At 38.4% G+C, this 26116-nt stretch overlaps 1 protein-coding gene across 5 annotated transcripts in view; it reads left to right on the top strand.

The window, feature by feature from the left end:
• The window catches only part of NNT (nicotinamide nucleotide transhydrogenase), a 43290-nt gene that overhangs the window by 2266 nt on the left and 14908 nt on the right, over positions 1–26116 (top strand). Inside the window, exons 1-17 of one of the 5 annotated variants that reach the window (XM_031609124.2) lie at positions 7–111; positions 881–1075; positions 7365–7594; positions 9456–9673; positions 10053–10140; positions 10859–10947; positions 11685–11872; positions 12488–12621; positions 14206–14397; positions 15563–15716; positions 16597–16758; positions 17579–17689; positions 18450–18595; positions 19320–19515; positions 20913–21146; positions 23009–23169; positions 23647–23826. In XM_031609124.2, coding sequence (XP_031464984.1) covers positions 925–1075; positions 7365–7594; positions 9456–9673; positions 10053–10140; positions 10859–10947; positions 11685–11872; positions 12488–12621; positions 14206–14397; positions 15563–15716; positions 16597–16758; positions 17579–17689; positions 18450–18595; positions 19320–19515; positions 20913–21146; positions 23009–23169; positions 23647–23826 — 2634 coding nt within the window. In that variant the 5' untranslated portion in view covers positions 7–111; positions 881–924. Of the gene's footprint in view, positions 1–6; positions 155–222; positions 361–468; positions 645–880; positions 1076–7364; positions 7595–9455; positions 9674–10052; positions 10141–10858; positions 10948–11684; positions 11873–12487; positions 12622–14205; positions 14398–15562; positions 15717–16596; positions 16759–17578; positions 17690–18449; positions 18596–19319; positions 19516–20912; positions 21147–23008; positions 23170–23646; positions 23827–26116 lie in introns of those variants that run through there. The other 4 variants (XM_031609125.2, XM_031609126.2, XM_090131490.1 and 1 more) reach the window with 4 other exon arrangements.

Genomic DNA, 26116 nt, shown 5'->3' with positions numbered 1-26116 from the left:
CGCCGCGTGACCGGCTCCCGCGCTCCCCCCGCTCCTTCCGGGTTGTCCCCCCGATCCCCGCTCCGCCCCCGCTCCGCCTTCTCCGGGCCCGCCGCGCCGCCTCGCCCCAAGGTCGGTCAGTGCCGCGGCGGGGCCGGCGCCGGCGGCACGGCCGGTGGGTGCGGAGCGGAGGACGGGGCCGGGAGCGGCACCGCGGGAGCTCCGCTTTGTTCCCGCGAGGAGCGTGGGCGGGGTGGGGGAGGCGGTGCTCTTCCGTAGGCCGGGAAGGGCGGCGGGCGCGGGGAGAAGGCGGTGACTGGCGGGCTGGGGGCGCGCCTTGCGCGGGAGCCGGGGCCGCGGGGAGCGAGCGGCTGGGCCGAGGTCAGCCGGGGCCGCCGGGTGTAAATGGCGGCGGCGGGCGCTGCTGGGGCGGCGGGACGGCGCTTCGCTGCCTTCCTAAGGGCGCGCGGTGGGTGCGGGAGCGACGCGCCGCTCGCGGCCCCGTCCGGGTCGGGCGCGGCTCCTGCGCGGGGGGCTGCGGCCCTTTCGGGGCCCGGCTCGGTTCTGGGTCCCGGGGGGCGGTCGGAGCTCCTCGTTTAGAGCGACGGTCTGGAGAGAATGCGGTCCTGAGCCGCGGCGTGCCGACCTGTAGGTCAGCCTGCAAGGTCAGCTCTGTCGTGTCCTTGTTTAGTTCGGTAGTTTTACTCGCTTCCTCCTCCCCCGCTTTACTCTGTTACCTCACTTCGAAAAAGTGGATTTTGTGTTCCAGCTGGCAAGAAAAGGTAGAGAAAAATGACTGCTTTATGGCGAGCGGCAGTCAACCAGACTTCAGCTGCTGAGTTTACATACCTTCTGCCTCCTGTCATTATTAACTGTTGCTTTGTTTCCACGTGCGCGGCAGGGATTCCATACGTGGCAAGGAGTCAGCTGGGAGGTCGGCGCGACATGGCGAGCCTTCTGCGCATTGCCGTCACTGGGTGCTCCGTGCCCGCCCTCGGGGCTGTGCTGCCACCCAAGGTGCACTCCACAAAGATGCCATGTTTGCGAATGTTTGGAACCCACCAGGCACTCTGGTCCCAGGCAGCCCCGAAGCCAGGTAAATGGCTGTTGCAAATAATCCCTTGTCTTAAAATTCCTGCAGATATGTTAGCACAGAAGAACCTTAAAAAGGAAACGCTTAAGTCATGCCAGTGGCTGGCAGTTCAATTTTATGCTAGTTTTCAAGGCTTTATAACAAAGGTGTTTGTCTTTATTTTGAGTGCTGTGGATCCAAGTACTCTTCAGAGGTAGGTGGTCAGAACTTCTGCTGACACAACGTTTCTCTCAAGCACAATTAAACAAATGTATTTCTTTATTGCCAGCCGAAGTTCCCTATGAGTTTTGGTAGTGTGGCTTTTTGTGTGAGTGTAGAGGGAAATACATCCCTCACAAAGGGAGCATCTGAAAGCATAACTGCATGCAGATGTAGTTATAATGTCTTAAGAAGAATCATGACTTTTTTTTTCCATGAAACTGCTTTATGTTGCAGCACCCTGAGGAATTTCTGGTCTGCATCTTTATGGTTAGGGTTTGTTGGTATGTTTAAGTAGATTAAATAAATTCAACTCAGTGTTGGTAAGGACAAGTTCAGATGTTTTCAGAAAAGAAAAAAAAGGATGGTAGGATGGGGGAGTCCTTGGTTCTAGTTTTTGATGTGAGCCTGGTGTATGAAAATCTATTCTTTTTTTTCTCCTCTGTTCTACTCTATATGTAGCCTGACAGGTAGAAGACCAGAGGTTATGAAAGACTGCTTTAATTATATTTTTGACCATTATCTTGCATAGGTCATGTATTCCTGAAAGAAAATAGGGTGCTAGTCCAGGGTCCTCAGTCTGAGACAGATAAGGTGGAGAACTAGGCTGATTGTGCATGCAGTGCACCATAGGTGCCACATTAGCAGGTCTTCTGGAGGCATAGAAAAGTAGAGATGTTTTCTGTTTTTACAATGAAGGCTGTAAGAATGCACCACAGAACTCAGATTTCTGCCAATTCTGACAGTGGGTGTTGTGTTTTGGAGTCCTTTCAAATCAGTGACATGGTGTTTGGGGCTTCTGAAAAAAACATGTTGAGAGAAGATTGTCTGTTTATTCTGAGAACTCCTGATAGTCAGCATCACATACCTTTTTATTAAAGTTGTATGGTAATTTTTGCTACAATGACAGTGTAGCAATCTGGAATCTATCAAAACTGATCAGAACATAAGATTATATCCCATTAATTTGTGATACTTCTTTTCCCCCTCCCCCCAATTTAGTATTTATATGTGAGAGGTGTCCATCTTACCATTGTAAATTGTCCCTCAGTTGAGCATATTAACCTGGGATGTAAGGAATGAGATTGAGTTCTTTCTCAAATGTCCCAGGAAAGAGCTCTTGTTTCGTGATGACTTTGACCACAAATTTGATTGTGAAATTGAAAGATCTCTGCAGTTTTTTTGAGTGTGTCTATGGGGTTTTCTTGTGTTTTTAGGAATTGATTTCATAAAATGGAGTGAGAAATCTAATGGTGAAATATGTTTAAATACTCTGTGCTGTCATTTTTTTGACCTCTTATAGTAGCCTTTATAGTGTACTATATATAATATTTCAATACAGTTGTTTAATGCTGAAAATTATGAAGGTTGATAAGTCTTCTAGTTGATAATTAAGCTGTCCTTATGTTTCATTTTGGTAACATGAGATTTGTCATTCAGTAGAGGGCAAATCAAGGATAAAACAGTAATTGAATGACAGATGACCAGCAGTAATGTAGCCTGTGTAAACTTCTACATGCTTTTGAAACAAACTCCAATAGCATATGAAATAACTACATTTTTTTTCTTAGTTGTAGAAATTATGTTTGCTTAAACCGACACTTGGGAAAACTGATGTAATGTTTAGTAGAATAAGTTCTTCTAAAAGAATAGCACACTGTAATTCTTATTGAGCCTGTAGCTGTTCATTCCAGCCTTTCAGGTATGCTTTCATTTTGTCCCAGGTATTTTATGTACAGGAGTAACAGTTGCCTGTGGAATGACGAGATATAGAGTCAGTTGAATGGTAGATTTGGAGAATGGATATGTCTCTTGTTATTTACTTTGCTACTATTTTCTTTCTTTCTTGGAAACATAGGAATTTTAATGCAGGAGTAAGCAAGTATTCCAGTTGCCAGCATCAGATGCTTCAGAAACAGATGCAGAACTTTTCCAAACCCTGGTAATAGGTGCTTGTGGAGTAATTGGCTCTGAGATTTCTTGTACTTCCAGATTGGTTTGTCCACAAATCTGTGACTTTCACCCTATCTATCTTGGGATTATTGATGTCCTTTCTATTTTGATGTTTCCTTCTTAAAATTTTCTAATTTTCTAAATCTTGCATATCTTTTTAACCCACAACAGTTCATCATTAATTCTATAGATAAGGTGCACATTATTCATAAACCACATACATTCTCCTAACATTTTTTTAAAATCTGGATACTTGTGTAAGAACAGGGCTCAAGTGTTTGTTTAATCTTCTGTATCATTCTTTTTTTTTTTTTTTTTTTTTTTTGCCTACATCATATTGCTGTTCTTCGGAATTTGTCCTCATCTTCAGAACAGGTGAGATGGTTTGTTTAAAGCTGACGGGGAGTAAACTTAGCAATTAGGCAGGTTTCATGTCCCATTTTACTATCTCAGAAAATGTAGCTTATTTCTCCTTTCTCGTTTCTCTGGGACAGTCTCTGGTATTTGTTGATCCTGTTTTCCTACATGCCTGAAATCAGGTTATAGAGATTAAAAAAAAAAAAAAAAGTATTTCATTTTCTTCATAAAATATTCTGAACTTTCTTGATAGTTTTAATTTGAGATCTTCTTTTAACACTTGATTTGGATATGGAATAATCTAACTGGAGAAGGTTCTTTTATAATTCTTCTTAATTGTTTGCCTTTTGAATCTTGGAGATCTAAATTTTATTTACCCAAAGTTTGAATCTATGCTTTGCACCTCTTCTCTTTACTCAGTGGAGATTATATTGAGAGGGTGAGAAGGCATAGTAATAAGAGTGACTTATTTAAAATTACTTTATTCTTGTTAATTTTCTTTAATTCTAATACATATATGGGATACTAAGTTTCTAAGGCCAGTGAAAGTTAATGATTCTACTTTTGAAATTGGCAATATCCTTTTTGCATAGATTCTTTGTATCAGAAAAAGCACTGTGCATCTCTTACTCAATTAACAACAGATTCATAATTTTCATATGACTCAAAAATTGGTCAAGGAATGTGTAACTCCATTTGTCTTTGGAAAATATTATGGGTGTAATAAAGCAGTAAGTTACTAAAACATATTCAAAGTGGTTCTTAAAAAGGTTATCTCATGCAGAGGCCTGGAAACTTGGAAGCTTCATTCATTCAGTTTTAATTCTGTGACAAAATAAAAGATGTAATTTCTTGAGGTGAAAACTAAATCAAGATCCTAAGTTTATAATTGCAAATTTCAGCCTTTTGGAACTGATGATTTAAATGAAACTGCTAAATTCAGATCTGTGTTTTGTGTTGATAGTTGAGATTCCTTCAGATATTTTATTCATCATATCCTCACCTGAAGTTTTAACACAGATCTTTGCTTTGCAGTTGTAGACGTTTGTTCCTTTTTGTTGTTCAGTGACGGAGTAGATCAGAGGAATCTCTTTGGAAAGTGTCCTGTTCCTTCTCTAGATAAAGCAAACTGACATCTGTTTGGTTCATTTTTCACTCGTGTTCTGGTTGCTAGATATTTGGTAGTGAGACAGAGTAGAAGAGGGGACAGAAGAATGACACTCATTGAATGTTTGTCTCTGAAAGGACTGGAGGAGGACGTAGTCCTCGGCGCTGGTCTGTGATTGTTCTTAATGGAGAAGGTGCAAGTGTTTTCTCTGTGAAAAATCTTTACCTGTGTTTATTGGATGCAACACATCATAATGTTAAACAAGGAAATGAGGAAACACATTTGTCTCATAGTATGTATTTGTGTCCCATCCTTTGAGCCATTCGATTTTCTGCTCTGCTATTCCACACAAAAACAAGTGAACAAAAATAGAAGTTTCACTTCTCATTCAGCCTTGGGTTTTAGCAGCTAAAAAATACATATACACATTTTTGAGAAGTGTATAAGCTTTTATCGAATGTCTGTATGCCTTTAAATTTATAACCATCCTTCTGTTCTCTGTATGCTGTTATTTATTTCTTCCTCCACGTGTATTTGATCAATGCAGAACTTAAGGTTAAATGGAAGGTAGCATTTCAGTTCATATATTCTCAGTGTTTCTTGAAAAGCTTTTTGCCTTCAGTCCTGGAGCTATTTATTTTCTGAAATTATGATTTTTTGCTGTTATTTCAGCAAATTTCAGTAGTTTCACTTCTGCTTTTTAGAAGACAAGTGTTCACTATCATTGAGATGATTTAGTGAAAATCATAAGCAAGGCTTTTAATTGTTGAATACTGAGGAAAAAAGATGAGGGAAAAGTTCTCTTCAGACAGCAAGAGTAATTTCATTCAGTAGTATGAATGACAGCAACAGTTACTGTATCTTTCAAGTGGCCAGTGAGGCAGTTATTGGGATGCCCCTTGTTACAAGGTGGTGTTCAGATGTCAGCATTGCTGTCACTTTGGATCTGTTTCTTGAAATGTGTGTTCTCACACTTGCTGTGACTTATGTTCCACTAAAGCTTATTCTTTCAATTTGATTTGACTTGTAATTTGAATAATTGTTCTCCACCATAATACAGATAGATAACGTAATAAATATCAAAAGACATGTCATTGAAATATTAACTATTTCATTAGTTTAATTTAAAGTGAAAAATAAAGTAAAAAAATAAAAATAGAAGTAAAGCAGGCTGTTGTATGGTTGTTTTCCATGGTGTAGTCTTATTGATTATATTCAGTTGTTAGTTTTTTTTTCCTAATGGATGAGAAGTACAGATAATTGCTAAAAATTCTTGCTTTGATAACTCAGTATTTTCAAAATGTTACAAATTGATACTATCTTGAGCATTTTTAACAACTGAAATTTTTAAATAAAACTCTAAGCACCTTAGCACCTTGCAGTCCTAGTTATATTTCCTTGATAGATTTAGAAGCAGAAACATCAACATAATTAATTTTCTCAATGTTCTCATAGTATGAAGTGGTTTTGATTTTGTTTTGATTGGTTCGATCTCAAACAAAAAAGCAAAAAGCAGGCTTTACTAAAATGTGCAACAACGTGTTACTACTAGTTTGCTACAATTGATGTGATGACATGCAGAGTATTGGTGGCCAATTTAAAAGTGTATTTGTAATTTGAATCTTGTATGTTTGACTTCTAGCATGAGTGCCTGCTTAGGTTGCTAGAGCTACTTCTCATTAACGCGTATTCACTGTAGGCCTGTTCTATATAAATCTCAGAATCTGGATTTAAATTCTGCTGAGATATTTGTGAAAGCTGCTACATAACAGGTCCTGGGTGCATGCTATCTAACACAAACGTGAGGCAGTGATATCTGATTATCCTGCCTGAGACTGTATTTATAAATAATGTGTATAAACCACTGGTGGGGATCTGAAGAATTTAACTGTCAGGAGGGAGAGTATGGATTGTTCATGAACAAAGTTAGATGTTTGCAGTTTGAAACCTTAAGCTAAAAGCAACAAGTTGAAGCTTCTGCAGTTTTCTGATCATAGTTACTAAAACTTGCAAGAGCTTAAAACAAGAAGATAATGTTGAAGAGAAGTGCAGTTGAACAAACCAGTTGGCTGTTATTCCATGGTTCTTAAGCTACTGCTAAATTCATGTTTTTGATTTTATGTAGCAACTTCTGGAGTTGTACATCAGCCTTTCAATGATCTTTTGTGGTATGTTTGTCACATTTGTAAGCAATGACTGAAGACAACTAAAAGATGGTTTTGGTATTCATTTTTAAAAAGTTCGATTAGAATGCATTTCAGCTGCTTAAACTCATTTTTTTACTTCATCACAGTGAAGTTAAAAACCCTCTAAAACCCTCTGTAGTCACATTGTCTTAGCCTGGTTAGAATGAATTATCACTGGGATACCTCATGTTCTGTAATTGTAGAACTGTATGAAGTCTGATGGTTTTGAACCACAGTAAACTGTTGATAGCACTGGGTGAATTGTACTTACTTGCTGGTACCTGAAATAAAAAGGATGTCTAGAAAGTCAGTGTTATTTGAGGAAATGTAAATTGCATCGCTAGAAAACAATTCTTTTTTGCCATACCTGAGGAGATTGACTAAATGTGATGTGTCTGCATGTCTCTGTACAACAGTGAAGAATGTCGTTAATAGAAATTCAGTTATCTTCTCTGCAACTGACACTATCTTATCCTATCCACTCTCAAAGGAATCCCTTACAAACAGCTGACTGTAGGTGTACCCAAGGAGATTTTTGAGAATGAGAAGAGAGTGGCTCTATCACCGGCTGGAGTTCAAGCCTTGATTAAGCAAGGTTTCAATGTTGTGGTGGAATCTGGTGCTGGAGAAGCCTCCAAATTTTCTGATGATCATTACAGAGAAGTTGGAGCAAAAATCCAGGGGACCAAGGAAGTCTTGGCTTCTGATGTGATTGTAAAAGTAAGTGCTTTGTTTATATATTTCTTGCATTCTTACTGTGAAACTCACAGGTCAAACTTTTCTAATGGTCTTCTGAAAGCTCATTATATAAACTCCTTCAAAGTCTTTTTATTTTATTTATTTATTAATTCTAAGTTCTAATTCAATTCGGCCTTTATATCTCGCCTGTACAGTTATACAAAACTGGTCAAGAGCAGCATTGAAAAATTTCTTACCAAGTTTTAACTTGGAGAAAGGCTGACTAGTTCGAGACACTAATCAGACAAGATCCATGCTCCAAGATACTTCTGCTCTAAGATTAGCAACATACAACTCCAAGTTACTCTTCAAGGAGAGTTGCTTGGATTTTTGAAGATGCAGGTGTCTAAGTCCACCAATTGCTCATTAACATTGTATTTTAGAAGTATTTCTAACTAGAGCATCAGGGAAGACTGCTAAAAGTAAAGTTGCTTCAGATGTGTTAGTTTTTGCAGAGTCCTGAGAGGAAGAATAGATCTTAATCACATTGAAGCTTCCTTTTAAGTTGTATTTGAAGTTGTACTGTCAGGAATGAATACTGTGTTTCTCAGAGTTTGTGAACAACACTTTTAAGTAGGTTTGTTTATAAAGAAAAGTGATAAATTGAACGTAAGTGATAATTAAATATAAACAGATCAAGGTAATTATCTGCTGGACTTCATGCTTGAAATTTCCTGTATGTAATAATGCATTGCAAAATATGTTAGTGGCCAGCTGATCATAGCTGTTTGAGCTTAATTAAAACCTATGCTTAGACATTTTGTTTGAAAATGGCTGTTTTCATAACAGCTTGTGTAATAGCTGGTTAGAAGCAATGGGTGCATTGGTTTTTGAAAGTATGTCCTATCTATAATTGCTCTATCATCTATTTGCCTGGAGCTAATTCTAATAAGTCAGAATCACAGAATGGCTTAGGTTGGGGGGACCTTCAAGGTCATCTAGTTCCAACCCCCTGCCATAGGCAGGGCTACCACCCACCAGCTCAGGTTGCCCAGGGCTGCAGCCAATCTGGCCTTGAACTCCTCCAGACTTTGGGCACACACAGCTTCTCTGGGCAACCAGTTCTAGCACCTCATCACCCTCTGAGTAAAAAATGTCTTCCTAACATCTAACCTAAGTCTCTCCTCTTTTAGTTTATAGCCATTTTTCATTGTCCTGTTACTACCAGACTGTGTGAAAAATCAGTCCCCTCCTGCTTGTAAGCTCCCCTCAAGTGCTGGAAGGCTGCAGTGAGGTCTCCTTGGATCCTTCTCTTCTCCAAGCTAAACATGCCCAACTCCATCAACCTGTCTTTATAGGAGAGATGCTCTAGTCCTCTGATCATCTTCGTAGCCCTCCTCTGGACCCATTCTAGCTGCTCTGCATCTTTCCTCTACTGTGGGCCTGAGACTTGGATGCAGTACTTCACATGGAGCCTCACAAGGACAGAGCAGCAGGGGGGCAATCACTTTCCCCTCCTTGCTGCCCATCCCTCCTTTGATGCAGCCCAGACGGCCCACTGTATCCATCCCTGCAAGAGCACACTGCTAGCTCATGTCCAGCTTTTAGTTCGTTAGGACCCACAAGTCCTTTTCTGCAGTGCTGCTGTCAGTGAGTTCTCCCAGTTGTAACTCATACTTGGGATTGCCTTGTCAAACCTCATTAAATTCTCATGTTCCCACTAAATGTACTGCAGCTAATAAGTACAGTTACTCAGATTAGTTGTGTAAACAGTCTTTGATATACTTCCCTCCTTGTGTATATTGTGGACAGGAATGAACAAGTTGCAAGCTAGGAGAAAGGAAGTGGATTGTGCACTGATTTATTTCCATTGATTAATTTGGAAACTGCTCTCTTTTTTCAGGTGAGGGCTCCTATGCATAATCCAGCCTTAGGTGTACATGAGGCAGACCTTTTTAAGACAGCACCTACTCTGATTAGTTTTATCTACCCAGCACAAAATCCAGACCTCCTGAAAAAACTTGCAGAAAAAAGAACTACTGTCCTGGCTATGGATCAAGTTCCACGGGTCACCATTGCTCAGGGATATGATGCACTTAGCTCCATGGCAAACATTGCTGGGTATGAAACGTTTTTTTTGTTGTTGTTGTTGTTACTGTTGTTAATAGAAGACATAATTGCAGAATGATGTGTATTTTCAGGTAACTCTGCTGATGTTAACTTGGTGTCCAGTCACCCAATCCAGGACGGCTATAAAAGCAGATGTGATGAAAGAAATAGCAAGGTTAAGCACTTTGCCCTAAGCCGTGTATATCCGAAGAGTTAGATCATCTTTTTTCTGAATGTGTGCTTGCTTGCTTAAGTGAGCTTTCTGCAAAGTAGTAAACTTTCTTCATTCTGTGCATGCTGTAGGCAAACGTATGTCCTTTTGATGGCTGTTGTGAATGGAATTGTAGTTAGCCTGAGAAAATATTGAAACGTGTTCTTCCTTATTCAACAGTTACAAAGCTGTTGTATTGGCAGCAAATCACTTTGGTCGGTTTTTCACGGGTCAGATCACCGCTGCTGGTAAAGTTCCTCCAGCCAAGGTATGTGCAGATGCTGTACCAGAATAATAAGTAAGTTTGTGAACACAGTTAACCACTGCTGAAAATTGTGAAAGGCTTTTTTCTTGCTTTGAGACTAACCGTAGAAACTTCAGAAACCTGTTACTAATTCCATATAGGTTTTTGTTGACTGATTATAATGTTTTTTTGTGGGGAAAGAATAGAATAATTCAAATTTTGTTCATGTTTGCTTAGTTTTGAACTGCAGATTAGATGTACATGTTTTATTGTTTTTTTTTTTTTAACAGACTGGGAAAGGCAAGGAAGTAGTTAGGAGAAATCAGAGACGTTGAGATTTTTGGTGTTCTGAAGTCTTTGCTCAAATTCCAGTTTCACTGGAATTGTAGGTAGATTGTGGGATGAAGATGCATGAAATTAAAAAACTTAAAAAAAAAAAAAAAAAAGAAAAAAGAAAAAAAGAGGAGGGATGAGGGGAAACCTGTATCTAGTTACATGATTTATTAGCCAAAATGAGTTGGCTCCCAGATAGGTGAAGCTAGGAGTTAAATCTTTTAAACTGTTAACATTTACAGGGCTATTTTACTGAAGCAATTCTTGGTTCTATGTCGTAAGGTAAATCCTTGAAATGCTGTGTGTATTGGAGTTTATCTGCTGTTGTGAAAGTGGCACATTGTTGCTGCTTTTCTAACCAGCTGTACTTCTAGCTTTTGCTTTAATCTGGATGATGTTGTTGTTCTAGGTCTTGATCATTGGAGGAGGAGTTGCTGGCCTGGCTTCTGCAGGAGCAGCTAAATCGATGGGTGCAGTGGTTCGTGGTTTTGATACCAGGTGGGTGTGTGAGAAAAGTAATAGTAATCTAAAATTATTCTAAGTTAAGATGTTTTGAAGTGGTATCAAGTGGAAGCACTTGTTCTGCATTGAATCACAATTCCTTTCCTAAAATTTTTTATTCCTACACTGTTTCTTAATCTTTTTATTCCCCCAAAGAGCAAAACTTTCAAAAATCTCATTAAATCATTCAGTACCTTATGAATCAAAAGTTGTTGCTTTGTGAAAATGATAAGGGCTATTATGTAATGTAAGATAAATTACAGGTATACAGGATAACTCTTAAAAACAATTCCGCCTGTGAAAAACAGACTTTTTGGTATTTTCCCCTTCACAGATTAAATACAGAGTCACGAGCTATGGAATGTATGCCACCTATCTTACGCATCTAACTTTGGGCTATAGGCCAGTACAATTGAGGAAAGAGAAATGAGTGAGCAGATGCAGTGAACAGTTAAGTTCCTAGCTCTGATTCTATTTTTGGAGGACTCTACTGGTAGTACAGAAAGCCTGCCTTCTGTTTGACTGCCTTCATTCCTCATCCAAGTGTAGTCATTAGGGATCTAAATTTACTGAAGCAAATGACCTCGAATAGGCTTTAGATTTCTTGTCTGAACTCTACTATGAAACAGATCAGAAAAGTCATGGTGCATTGAGCTACTTCTAAATATGGATTTCCATTTTTATGTAATATATATATGTATTTTTTCTCTTCCCTCTCAATTTTTTCTTCTTAGGGCTGCAGCTCTGGAACAGTTTAAGTCTCTTGGTGCTGAGCCCTTGGAAGTAGACATAAAGGAATCTGGAGAGGGTCAGGGTGGTTATGCAAAAGAAATGTCTAAAGAGTTTATTGAAGCTGAAATGAAACTCTTTGCCAAACAGTGCCAAGATGTTGATATTATCATCACTACAGCACTTATTCCAGGTATGGAAGAGTTATATATTCTCTGTGTGAACATGTACCTTTTCTATGATGAATACCTGTGTTTAAAGAAGGTATCTTTTCCCCACAAACTATCAGTCTTTGGCTCAACACCATCACGTTTTCTTATTTGTAGGGAGTAGATAGTAATAATGTAAAGAGATAAAATTCTCTTGTTTACTACATCTCAACTGCTTCTGTGCACTGAAGCAAGTCCAGTTGAAGCAGCAGTGTCTTTTATGACTAAAATGCAGTGAGACAGTGCTTAGGTTTCAGTGCTCTACATTATGTAATGTCAGTCTTTTAATAGCTTATGATGTGTTATTTCCTCCCCTCCCTCTCCACCCTCTGACTTGAATTGTAGGATTGGATATTGTCTGTTTTCTGAGGACAGAATTGGACTTTGCAGCTTTATTGTCACGCTGCCCATGTACACTTACTTTATTTATATGCTTGCGAGCAAGATATTTATATAAACAAATCTTCTGACATTTCATCCTAGGTACTAATTAAAAATGTTGTTTCAAGTTTATAGAGATAGTACAGGAGAACCTGCCTCCTGAGCTTTACAAATAAAAGCTGTATTTTTTTTATTTACTTGCCATCTTGTCTCATCAGGTAAAAAAGCTCCCGTCTTGTTTAAGAAAGATATGATTGAATCTATGAAAGAAGGTTCAGTTGTTGTGGATTTAGCTGCAGAAGCTGGGGGAAACATTGAGACAACAAAGCCTGGAGAACTGTATGTTCATAAGGTGAGCATCATGTGCACATCATTCTCTGTTGTGTGAATTCACATTTGTCCTAATTGATGAAGTGTATGCTGAAAACTAGTAGCTGCTTTTGCTGTTTAGACTTAACTAGTCCTTTATGCTTGCGTTTGATTGTGAGTCATCTATTTCTTTAATAATTTGAAGATTTTTGAAGAAACAAATACAGTTGTGTAGTATTAATTAGGCTGGTAAGTAAAGAAGTGTTAGTCTTCCAAGACCAGTAGTTTGTCTCTGCTTATCTGAGATTGTGGTCAATTATCTTTGTCTTGGTCTACCTCAAGACCGCAGTAGCAATAGCTTCTTTGACTTGTTCATTACTTTCTGTAACTAGAGGTTGTAACTGGAACAGATAAACAGATTCAGACTATGTCAGTATTTATAACAGTGCAGTCTCTGGCTTAGCTCAGTAATTTAAGCTTCAGGAAGTCTCGCCAGCATGAATGTATCTCTCTCAGAGTATCTGAACCAGAAGTAGTATTAAATTAAGTAATTTTGACCTTGACTGAATTAGCTACTTTTTTTTTGGTTCAGCTCCAGTATTCTTTGTGTCTGAATGCATGTTTTCTGTTCATATGTTTTTTTTCTTTTTTGTTTAGTATATACAAGAAATCTAGTTACAGATCTATGTGTGTTAAGATTTAAAGTAGCACACTTCCAGGTTTGTTATTTGGTAATATAAAGGCATAATACTGTTACTGTTGTGCTGCATCTGTACAGGCCTATATGGGTATAACGTGAGTCACATGTTGTATTTGGCTTTTGATTTTCTATTACTTTTGAAGTTTTTGCTTAAAAAGTGAACTTACAATGTGTAAGATAGAAATAAACAGATACTTGCATGAAGGATTTATATGGGGCACTCTTAATCAGAAGTATAGTACACTAGCACTGAGCTGTGGAAAACAGCAGCAGTGCAGAACTACTAGCAATGTGCAGAGCATTGCATCAAGAAGCTAGAGTTCCTGGAAGTATGTGTGGCTTTTAGCTGTAAGTTGCACAAGCAGTTTTTTAAAGTGTGTCTGCTTGAGCATGAGGGATTTATGCTAGCTTCAATTTTCCACATCTTCTAAAAACTCAAGAGCCTGACAGCCAAGTATACTCAAGTTTGCTCTCTAAATAGCTGTGGATACACTGCACACTTACATAAATGCAAACTTAGGCCTGTTTCCTGTTCACTTTAGTAGCTCGGAGAAAGCTCCTTTTCCTCTTTGTTAGCCAGAAAATTGCCTCCAGCATGTGCCCTCAAGAAGGACTGAGATAATGCCAAGCGTTGGGTAGGATTAATCTGTTATCAGATTAAGAAGCAAAGAATGATAGGAGTATGGAGAAGATAAGCTCTTCTACCAATATATCCTCCTCTCTTTGAAGACTTGTTGCTTTTAATGTGTTGGATTTAATCACATTGAATTGTCTAACTAACTCTCCTTAAACTAATTATGTTAGATCTGCAAATAATGCAGAAGAAATGAAACTGTGGATATGTATTTCCAGAAGGCTGTCTTGGAAGAGATACTGCTGCTTTAGAGACTGAACTAGTCCTTAGTATTTTGCTTGAATCTCTTTCAGGGTGTTACACACATTGGCTACACAGACTTACCAAGCAGAATGGCTACTCAGGCCAGTACTCTGTATTCCAACAATATTATCAAACTTCTAAAGGCTATTAGTCCTGACAAAGAGAACTTCTACTTTGATCCAAAAGATCAGTTTGATTATGGAACTCTGGATCATGTAATTAGAGGCACCGTAGTAATGAAGGTAAGTCAGTAAACGTTCCTGTTTTAGCTTGTGAATATCTATTTTTGTGTTTATCTGTGCTGTTTCCTTAGAACGCATTCAGAGATAGTGCATACTGACAGCACTTGGAGGTGGTTTGCTGGACAGCATAGATAGTCATGTTTGTGTTCAGTTGAATATTCCTCTGGTCTTTTTTGTGAAGGGAAACCTCGTTGCTTCTTTTCTTGTTTAAGCAGATACCTAATTAATCTACTGTTGGAAAATAGGAAAACTGTGTGTTGTTTTCATGTGGTTAAAAAACATAATTATTTAAAACATTTTTGTAACATAACTACAGGACCAGAAAACGCTTTTTTTCTTAAATACGTGTCTTTTCTTCATATAACTTCAGAATTAAAAAAAAAACAAAAAACAAACAAACAAACAAAAATACACATCAGGAAAAACCTCAATAAAACAAAAACCCGGAGGAACTAGAATATTCAGGATATTCTCAGCTCAACTAGGAAATAGTAAAAACTGCACATGGGCTATTATAGGCTCTCCTTATGGTATGCAGAACACATTAAGCTCTGTTAGTTGGGTAAGAGTTATCCATTTTTGTTGAGTTTTTCTAGATAAGATTACCAAGATTTTGCCTTGCATATAAATATCTCCTTTAGAAGAAGCTTATGTTGCTGTCAACTCTCAGACCATTGAGGGAATGTATACAACTTTTAGATCTGACAGCTTCAATAATTGCTCTTCCAAGGACCTGAGGAAGAAATGTAAGATGTATGTATGAGACCTTCCTGAGCAATAGGCAGACTGTGATAACAGTCCTGATCTGTAGCAGAATTTGCTGTTTTCAAGACTCCATTTTATTTTGGTTAAGAGTTTTCCATTTAAGGAGCTTTCTCTCTTTGTTTTGGTTTCTGCTTTCAAGCCCTATGTTTTGCGTTCATCTGGCGCCCATGGATGCCATTACTAAAGCATGTTGAAAAATATTTGAACCATTGTGGTTAATTTAGTCAGGATGTGCTATTCCTCCAGCTTTGTAAACTTGCAGTGTAGAAAATAGAAAATATTTCCGTGTCATGGCTCTAAGTCATTAAGCCTTCACAGAGTTACAGAATTAAGAACAGTAGACTCTTCTATTTATAAAGCATCTAGTATGTTAGAGTTAACTGTAAAAATCTGTTATCAGGATGGCAAGGTGATTTTTCCAGCACCTCCACCAAATAACATTCCCCAAGGAGCACCTGTGAAGCCGAAGACTGTAGCGGAGCTGGAAGCAGAAAAAGCAGCTACTATTACACCTTTTAGAAAAACTATGACTAGTGCATCTGTATACACAACAGGTAGGCAATTTCTGGAGTTGGAGAATCACTGTGGAGCACTCCTGATTGGGCTAATATTTTTAAGTGACTCATCACCTTACTCATTCAATTTAATAATGGACTCAGAGAGCATTTGGTTGGCTGGTGTATCCTAGTGGAAAGTTAGTACTGTGTGATTATCTTCTTTGAGAGGAGAATAAAATTCTAGAAACTTAACCAAAAGTATTAACACTTTAAACAGCACTGACTCATGCTATGTGCATGTGCATGTGTTTTGCTTTCTTATTCAAATATCAGTAAAACAGTTAAATTTCTGAAGGGCTCTTGCTTGGGATTATATCTATTTTTTTCATCAGAATAAACTTAGTGTCATTATTTTCTTCAGTCTATAATGTATTGTGTAAGTCTTAAATATCTACAGTATTCCTTTAAGTACTGGGTATAGGACACTGTCTTGACAAGCAAATATTAGCTGTTCCTGTCATAAAGTATCTTGTGCTCGTCAGAATTTCTACGTAAGGTAACTAATGAATTGAGTACTCTTAAATTTTATCTTTGTTCTTCATGTTTTGAGTCTAATGATTAGTAATACTCTCAGCATGATTATTACTATTTTTGTGTGGAACAGTAGTTAAACAAGAGTAAGTGTTAAGGTAGAACCTTATCCCAGCATCCTCATCTGCATTCACAGCACAAACATCCATGTTATGTTTATGGATTATTTTTTGTTTCAGAGGAAACCTGAAGAGTCTTGTCAAAGATAATCCAGCATGTACTGAATAAAGTCTGTGCACAGAACTTCATTTTGCTTTTAGCTAAATACTGGACTCCTATTTAAAGAGCTTAAATGCAGGAAACCATTTAAAAGTTATTGAAAAGTTTTACTGTGCTTCTCTTCTAGGTCTAGCTAGCATGTTAGGACTTGGCATTGTTTCTCCTAATAATGCTTTCACTCAAATGGTGACAACATTTGGTCTAGCTGGAATAGTGGGATACCATACAGTATGGGGTGTGACTCCTGCTCTTCACTCTCCACTCATGTCAGTGACTAATGCCATCTCAGGTAAGTAGCAGTCGTACAGCTAGTTGTTCTCTATTCGAAATAGGAACAACTCCTTTGTAAACTTCAGACAGAAATCTGTTGATTTGCCTTTTGAAATGCCAAAGAGTGTAGTACTGCTTTGCATCTCTTTACTTTCATGAATTGCAATGATGACTGAAATATACTATTCCTAAGAATACTTATTTTTTTCTTTCTCAAGAGAAAGACATATGTCATGTTCTAGTGGTTTTTTGTTGTTGTTGTAACAAACTTTTAATTCTTAAGCCATTTGTTTTACTTGGGGTGCTGCAATCTCCCCTTTCATGCATCACTTCTCTTCCTTCTTTATCTCCATAGTGTTGCCCTGAAAATAACTTGCCTTTATTTCCCATTTTTCTTCATTTCCTCTTCTCGAAATATGTACTTTCGAGCTAAGTGAAAATTTCTAATGGGGATCTGTAAGATTGGTGACATTATAAATATTTCAGATAAGGAGAGGGAGAGAAGCTGTCTGTGTCTTTGTGACAGAACCCAAATCTGATCTACTTTGACCTTTGAAACCAGTATTTTTACTGAACCAGTACTCAGAAACTGATTGTACACTTGTCTCACTGTACCTCAAGACTACATTCACATGCTAATTATTTTTTTTAGAAATATGTTTGTATTTTTTAATGAGATCACTGTTAATTTAAGATCATGGCAGTCTTGTTTAAATGCTAAAATGTAGAATAAGGGTTACAGTTTCAGTTCATTGGTATATGATAGCCAAAAGGAAGCTTTCTATAGGTATAGGATCTTGTAAATTTCAGTAAAGATTTTTTTTTCCTCTTTTGAACAGGACTAACTGCAGTTGGTGGGCTGGTATTGATGGGAGGAACCTATCTTCCTGAAAATGCTCCACAGAGTCTAGCAGTTCTTTCAGCCTTTATCTCTTCAGTCAATATTGCAGGTATGAATTTTTCTTAAGGATAAGCCTTTTTCTTAAGGATAACTTGCAGCACTTTTGTAATTCTTCTGTTTCTTTTCACCTTTAAGTGGATAAACTTGAGAAGTTACTATTCTGGCAACCGAATCTAATAGCATCTATCAGTAAAAGGAAAAATAAACAAAACAAATTTAGCAGTAGCTAATATGACAAGCTCTCACTACTTGTGGTGTAACTTATTTTTTTAAGGAAGGATTTAAGTGTACACTTTTCTTTTACAGTATTGAGTGATCACTATATGAAGTGTATTTTCTTTTATACCCCCAGATGGTACTGCATTTGACTTCATATCCCTTTTTCCACTTGAGAATTGTACCAGTGGCATGGAACAAAGTTATGCTTGATCTTCAGAAGTCCCAGCTTAATAGTATAAATGTGAAAATAAGTAATGTGGCTTAGAAATACTGTTTTTTGCCAGTGTAGACAGGGAGAAGGGTGGAGTCATAAGCTGTATGCACAGAGTGTATGCTATCATCAGCATAGAGTATGAAACCAGAACAAGTCCTCCAAGCTTTCAGACTCCTTTCCTTATGAATTCCCTCCAAACATTAAGAAAGACAACAGCATCTAACCCTGCTTGCATCTTTATTTCCAGTTTACTTACTTTCTGAAATTAATAGCTTTGTGCAATAATATGATTTAACCAAGTACTTCTCTTGTAGCTTGGCACATACGAAGTTTCAGATTTTATTTTTTTTTAATTGTTGATTTCTTTTTTGGCTAGGTGGGTTTCTAGTTACACAGAGAATGCTGGATATGTTCAAACGTCCCACAGATCCTCCTGAGTACAACTACTTGTACCTACTTCCCGGTGGTGTATTTGTAGGAGGCTATGCAGCTGCTCTCAGTGGTGGCTATAGCATTGAACAGGTAAGAAGATTGCCTGAGACGTGGCTCACTGTTCCTAGTGTGCTATGCTTCTTCAGTAATTACTCTGTAGAGATATAAATTGGAAATTAGCTGTTAGAGTTTTTCACCAGTTACATATTTTCAGAAGGCCAATCTAAAATTGATTAACTTTTAATTATTGATTCTACTGATTTTAAAAGCTTATTATTTTCTCGGAAGCTGCAAGTAACTTGTTATTCATTGGGTAGCCTTCTTAAGTTACAACTTAAATTGTAAATTGACTATAGAAACCTGCTCTGAGCTCTAGTGTTGAGTCCAGTTTTGAGCACTATAATAGTTTTATGGCCTTGTAGTAAAGAGCATCCAAAGGAGAGATATGAAGATGGTGAGGAGTCTGGAGTGCAAGGTGTGAGAGGAGGGGCTGAGGTCTCTTGGTTTGTTCAGTCCAGAGAAGAGCATACTGAGTGGAGATCTCATGGTGGCCTCCAGCTTCCTCATGAGGGAAGCAGAGGGGCACATAAACTAAGCTCGTAAGACACAGAAAAAAATGTAATAAATAACACATTTTAATTGGTCAAAATCACATCTCTTCAATACATTTTCAGTCAAGAGTTTCCGTTAGGCACAAGCCATTTGATGTTCTGCAGAAAAATGCCATGCTGTATAATAATGAGAAAGTTCCTGATAATGTTATACACTTCGTGCCCCTACATGATGCATGCATATCAATGTTCTTATTTTAAAGATGATGTATCTGGGCTCAGGCTTATGCTGTGTTGGTGCCCTGGCTGGTCTGTCCACCCAAGGAACAGCTCGTCTCGGAAATGCTTTGGGAATGATTGGTGTTGCAGGAGGTTTAGCAGCAACTCTAGGAGGCCTTAAACCCTCACCTGAATTGTTGGCTCAGATGTCAGGTGCAATGGCACTTGGTGGCACCATAGGTATGTATCTTATTCTTTAAACTAATGAATATATATTCAGTACCTGCATTTACGTAAGCTGTAGATATACCATATTTTGTGTAGGTCAGGTGAATTGACTGATTGTGGTGATTTCACAGTTGTGGACAGCTGAACTCCACCACAGGGCTGTCTTACGTCTCCTCAGAAGAACAGAAGGAAATACACTGGAGGATTTGAGCACTGAGCACTCCTTCTCCTGAGTGCTACAGGGAGTGGGGGCTGCAGTCAGTCTGTAATGCTTCATCTCTGTTGTTCCCCCATGGTCACTCTTTGCCCCTGCTGCACACAGTCTCCCTCCCACTGAATGTCACCCATCTGGAACAGAACCTCTTGGGCTTCCCACAGGCTGCAGCTCTCCAAGCACTGCCCCACTATGGCTACGCATAGGTGGTGCACAGGTGGCAGCTCCTCCAGCCCACCTGCTCTGCTGCGAGCTGCTCCTCACAAGCTGCAGCTCTGGCCTGGGGCTACTCCTCTGTGGTCTCCTTCATACTGCATCTCCTGCTGCACTGTGGCTGCAGGTGGAGATTTGCTCCGTGTGATGCCTGTGGGCTGTACGGGGCCACGCTGCTCCACTGGGGGCCTCTCTTGGGCTACAGGGAAGTTCTGCTCTGTGCCTGGAGTACTTCCTGCCCTCCTTCTGCACTGACATTGGTGCCTGCAGGGCTATTTCTCTCAGCTGCTGATGACAATAGTTTTTCCCTTTGTTATAGATGCTCTCCAAGATCAAACACAGTGTTGCCCATGGCGTGGCTCTGTCTAGTGTGGGGGGGAGCCTGCTTTAGCGGGGGGATTGGACGTGGTCTTTGGAGGTCTCTTCCAACACCTGTCATTCTGTGGTCTGATCTGACATGAGGCAGCTGTAACCATGCTGGCTAAACGTTGCTATATAAGTCCAATTCACTATCATACATCTATTACTTGCTCATGTTATTTTGCAAGTATGTGAATGGAAAATTACAAATCCCAGGGCATTTATTAATGCATCAAGATATAATAAAGAATGGGAAGACTGGTGGAAAGCAGGAGAGCATCATTTGTGTTAGGCAGTGTGAGCATGCAGTAGCAGATGAACAGTCAGTTGCTGACTGAATGCTGTCAAATTACCTTTTTCAAACTGCTTTTTTCAGAAAATACTGAGTTTCTCAATACTTAAATCACATGTTCTAGATGCTTTATTAATTGTCTTCCTAATTTATACAGTATACTTACTGTGCAGAGTAAACGTGTACAGCTTTCAACTGTCACACAGCAATAGTTTTTTCATAATAAATGTGTATTTACTGTGTATTCATTGCACAGTGCAGTGATGCATCAACTTCTAACTTCACAGATTGTGTTCTTACGAATTCCCTTATGTCTTTAACTCTCAATAGGTTTGACAATTGCTAAACGCATCCAGATTACAGATCTGCCTCAGCTGGTAGCTGCTTTTCATAGTTTGGTTGGTTTGGCTGCTGTGCTCACCTGTGTAGCAGAGTACATGATTGAGTATCCTCACTTTGCTACGGATCCAGCTGCAAACCTCACCAAGATTGTGGCATACCTTGGAACGTACATTGGAGGAGTGACTTTCAGTGGATCTCTTATTGCTTATGGAAAGCTGCAAGGTGAGATGCTCCATTCAGAGCTAAGTATTCGTTAACGGGTTTTTTTCCCATCTGGGTTTAGCTCTGACATAGATCAGTGTGCAACTGTAAAGAAAACTTGTTTACTTCTGTTGGATGTGCTGTTTTCTTTTTAATTCTATTGTTGCTTGTACAACTTTATTTATGAATGGTTTCCCTTCAGTGCTTCAACATATTACCTTTATTAATTTCCAAATCTTATAAGTTTTCATCACTTCATCTTGTCTAAAAACAAGTGTTGCTTCAGAGTGTTCAAACAATTGTACCTGACAGAACTTGTTGTTCTCTTGAAGTTAGAATGGCCTGGGTTGAAAAGAACTTCAAAGATCATCAAAGATGTTATATGATCACAACTTTGTCTTTCTGCATAGATAGTTCAACTTTATGTTACTTGACTTAGAATGCAATGGTAATATTTATGAAATTTTGTTCTTAGCATTGCCATCTTCATTTAAGTAGCTCTGCAGTGTAAGATGTCACTATTTACCTACCAATTCCTTACTATGCCAATTCCATACTTCATGCCTCTTAATGTTTTAGTAAGTATTCTAAATTAAACACCATTAACTTCTGATTCTTGTGCAGGAGAGTGTTTCTTTATTACGTTTATTTACATTTATTTTTGATTTTGTAAAGACACAGCTTTTAAAAGATGGATAATAATTGTCCCTAAAAGCTTCCAGCCAAGAGCTTCCTATTGCTAATCCTTTTGCTGCCTTGCAGTAGTTTCTTTGGGAAACATCTGTTTACTTTCTTCAGTTTTGAGACAGCCAATGAAGGAGGAAGCATATCATGGATGAAAAGCTATCTTCTCTAATAATCTTTTGAAGGATTTGTTAGTAGCATGTATTCTGCTGAATACTTTCTCATTTATTCTGAATTCTTCCTCTTCTCCAACTCTGTCCCCTGCCTTCACACGTTCCCAGTGATGGGTACATATGTCCTTGATGACTTCACTGCCTTTTTTTTTTTTTTTGCCTTGTATTTTCATGCTGAATAAATCAACATCATCACAATAAGCTTTTCTGTACAATTAAACTAGGTGTCATAGGTTGCACTCTCTGCTTCCAAGTCCTGAATCTGTCAGTTCTTTTTTTCTTGAGACAGACGATAAGTTATGGAAAGCAAAAGTAACTTGCGTTAGTTTTTAGTGTTTTTAGTCTTTGCTGTGGTATTTTGAAAAAGAAAAAAAAAACAGTCACAAAACAACTGAGAAACAAAACGCAAGCTATGGTAAAAATAAGGATATGTTTGTCATTTTGAACTGGATCACAGAAATACTCCAGCCTTTTTTCCTTTCAAGTCTCTGTCAGTTTGGGAAGCTGTGGGAAGTCCGCATAGCTGAGGATACTGGTGAATTAAAAACAATTGAAAGCAGGATTATGTATAGTCATTTGTTTGTAAGCACACAGCTTTGGAGAGACTGATAATACCTGTAGTAAGAAATTTTAGCTAGGATCTTCCTATGAAGCTCTGTAATGTATGGCGGCAGAGGCTTGGGGCTAGAAAGAGATCAAAACCACAAAATAAAGTATTTTTGAGAGGAAAATATATCTTTAGATTGAATTGTTTTTTTCTGAAACAATAAAGAAAGAATAGGAAACACAACAAGTGTTTAAACAGGAGTATTTGAGAGTCTACAATAAGCCTGAATGTGTTGAGGTACTGAGTCAGCACAGGGTTGAGTTTCAGCTTTTCTTCCCCCCCCCGCCTTTATCTTTCCACTTCCTCTGCACCCCCCACTCCCTTATTTTTCTTTTGTTGAGCTGTTCAGTCTTCTCTGTGACAACAGACAAGACTGCCCACATATGTATGTCAATCTCTGCATGTTAATTTGATTGCAGGTATCCTGAATTCTGCGCCTCTGCTCTTGCCTGGTCGACATGCACTGAATGCAGGGTTACTGGCTGCCAGCTTTGGCGGAATGATTCCATACATGCTTGATCCTAGCTACACTACAGGGATTACTTGTCTCGGTTCTGTGTCAGCTCTCTCAGCCATAATGGTAAGCTGGGGAATTACAGAAGGTAGAACAGATAAAACAAGAAGTTTGTTCTCTAGGTTTGCAGGTTTCCATGTAATGATTATATTTTACCATCCTGAGTCCCCATAGTCTTGTGTAGTGCCTGTATGTTAACTTCCAGTAGTAAATAGTAGCTGACTCTCTGAAATCTAGCTGTAAAACAGAACTTAACAACTTTATATGACTCATATGACAAACTGGTATTTTAAAATACTTTCAGAATGTTCATCTTTAAAAATCCATGGAACTGAAGCATTGATTTTGCAAGTAAAGATATGTAAATAAACACAGATAAGGACTGTGGAGCTCCTTAGTGTTCTCCATCATGAGCTTGATGTCTTCTATATTGAAAATACATAAATTCATTATTAAGTAACATATCTATTTTTTTGAAAGCTGCAGGCAGACGCTCCTTTCTGCATGTTCTCTTTAGTCCTAGCTTATGCTTTCCTTTTCCAGGGTGTCACTTTAACAGCAGCTATTGGAGGTGCTGACATGCCTGTAGTTATTACAGTTCTGAACAGTTATTCTGGATGGGCCTTGTGTGCTGAGGGCTTCCTACTGAACAACAACTTGCTGACCATTGTTGGTGCACTCATTGGATCCTCTGGGGCCATCCTCTCTTACATCATGTGTGTGGTAAGAAGTGAGCAGAAACTGCTTTTTTCCAGGTAGTGAAAAACCTAATTCAGAATGTTCACTAGAAAGATGAGTAATTGGAAGAGAGGGGTGCTAAGTACTTAGAAGTAATACCCCTTTGGTCTGGAGAAAGACTTAATTCAAATCCTAAAAAGGAATGCCATTGCATTAACTTGGGCATCTGGGATTTGAATCTAAACTCAAATAGGTATGATTACTTGTTCTATTGTCTTTGCAGTTGTGTCACTTTACAGTGTTGTTAAAATTATATCTAAATTTATCAGCAGAAGATATTTTGCACAGTGCCTTCCTTTTTAAAAAAAAAAAAAGTGGTTAGAGAGTAATTTAAAGTTTATTTTCTGGAGTGTGGGACGGTGCACTTTCTTCAGAAAACAGTTACTTTAAAGTAGCACTGGGTGGCAGCAAGCTTACACTCATTTGTTGTAATATGTGTGTCAGAGCAAACTTGAACTCCAATTCTTGGTGTAATCATGATGCGCTATTATTAATAGACTTTTTTTTTCTGGATAATTTACACACAGGTCCTTTTTCTCTACCTGTATTTTTTTTCCCTTGTGTTTTTCAAGACAGAGCAAGGAAACTGCAGCAGCCACCAACCTTCTGATTCTCTTTTGTGTGATTTTGTTTCAGTTCTTTTGCATTCTTGTGTGATAATTGTTGCTGTTGTGCTATCTTAAAGCTTTCCTGTGGTCACTGTTATGTTAGGACTGAGGAATAGTTTCAGAAGACCTTATAAAATATTATTTTGCAGCTTCATGGAGGGTAAATCAAGTAGTCCCAGATATGATTTTTAAAGAAGTTTGTTCTTTTCTAAATGTTTTTTATCTACTTATCAAAAGGAAATAAAATTATGTGGCTCACGGAACATCTGTTTAAATTTAAATACCTGCATTCAGTCAGCAGTTTAGATCATATCAATTGAAAGATAATGCTTACAGGGCAACACAGATTTGAAAAGTATGTTCTTTAAAGCAAATATCAGATTTGTATAAATCCTGGTGAAAACAAGATTTAATGGATATGTATTTTCCCCCAGGCGTGGTCATTGTATAACTTAATATCTTTTCTCTTACTTCTGTCTTTTATTGCTAGGAGAGTGTTTTGTCATACTTCCCTAGGAAACCCAGGGATTTGATTAAAAAAAAAAAAAAGTTTTTCAGTGCCCCTCAGTTTTTTCAGAGGATTTTTCCTCTATGTGTTTCTCAACCTTTGGGAAATTTAGTTTTTGAGATAATATTTTAGATGTCTTGTACTGCTTCACACAGGCTTAGACAACCAAAGTTATTAGCTGGTAAAAATTAAAATCAGTTTGTATAACTTTGCACAATAAACAGAACAATTTGTTTATCTCCCAGCATTTTTATTTTGTGTTTTGCTTCCTTTAAAGGAAGTCATAACTTTCAAAGGCATCGTTACAATCAAGGAATTCAGTAATATTGCCTTCCTTAAGCTGTATTTCAGAAGGAAAATATCTTTCAGAATTCCAATAGTTCCAATAAAGGTTTCTGCTTTAGGCTATTGTAACCTGTGCTGATGAAGCAATGAAGTGAGACTCGTCTAGTGCAAATGAGAAGGTTTTTGCAGAAACATCTTAATAGCTGAAAGCTTCTTCTTAAACTCTTCTAGTTGCTTTTCTTTTTTTTTAAAGGAAAAAAAACCCAAAACAAACAAACAAAAAACCACAAGAAAAACCAAACTGTAGTTTATTAATCCCAAACTTGTCCGGATAATCACTTACGACTGAGTGGGTAAAACTCACCAAATCTATTCCTATAATCCTTTAAAATCTTTACATTTGTATCTTACTGATGATTTTTCTGGCCATCCCCCCTTTGTACATATATTTAGGATGAGCTAAAGACAAAGAATTCAGCTTTCGAATAAGAAAGCAAAGGCTTTGCTCCTCACTGTTTTTGTGGATTTTGACCACTTTTTAAAGCGCTAATGCAACACGCCTTTTTTCACAACAGTTGTTTCAGTTAACCTTTCTCCCTGTTTTTGTGGTGAATAGTTGGTGTTTACAGCTGTAGTTATTAGAATCGGTATGCTTAGGGATAGGAGAGGAACAATTAGTTGGGGTTGAAACAGAGCAAGACAAAAGGGACAGACTGTTAATTTTACACATTGTGTGCTGCACCCTTATGCATTGCAGCTGTGCTCTTTATGTGGGTGCAGTTTGCTGTGGAAGAGCTTGCAGTTCTCAGAGATCAAGGGCTTGGTTTTTCCTGGTGGGGAAGCTCTGAGGAGTATTACCTGTTTGTACACAGTA

The sequence above is a fragment of the Phasianus colchicus genome, chromosome Z (genome assembly GCF_987193195.1).
Source record: "Phasianus colchicus chromosome Z, bPhaCol1.hap1.1, whole genome shotgun sequence".
Lineage (NCBI taxonomy): Eukaryota > Metazoa > Chordata > Aves > Galliformes > Phasianidae > Phasianus > Phasianus colchicus.
The sequence above is the reverse complement of the archived record's forward strand: the minus strand, read 5'-3'. Positions and strand labels throughout refer to the sequence as shown.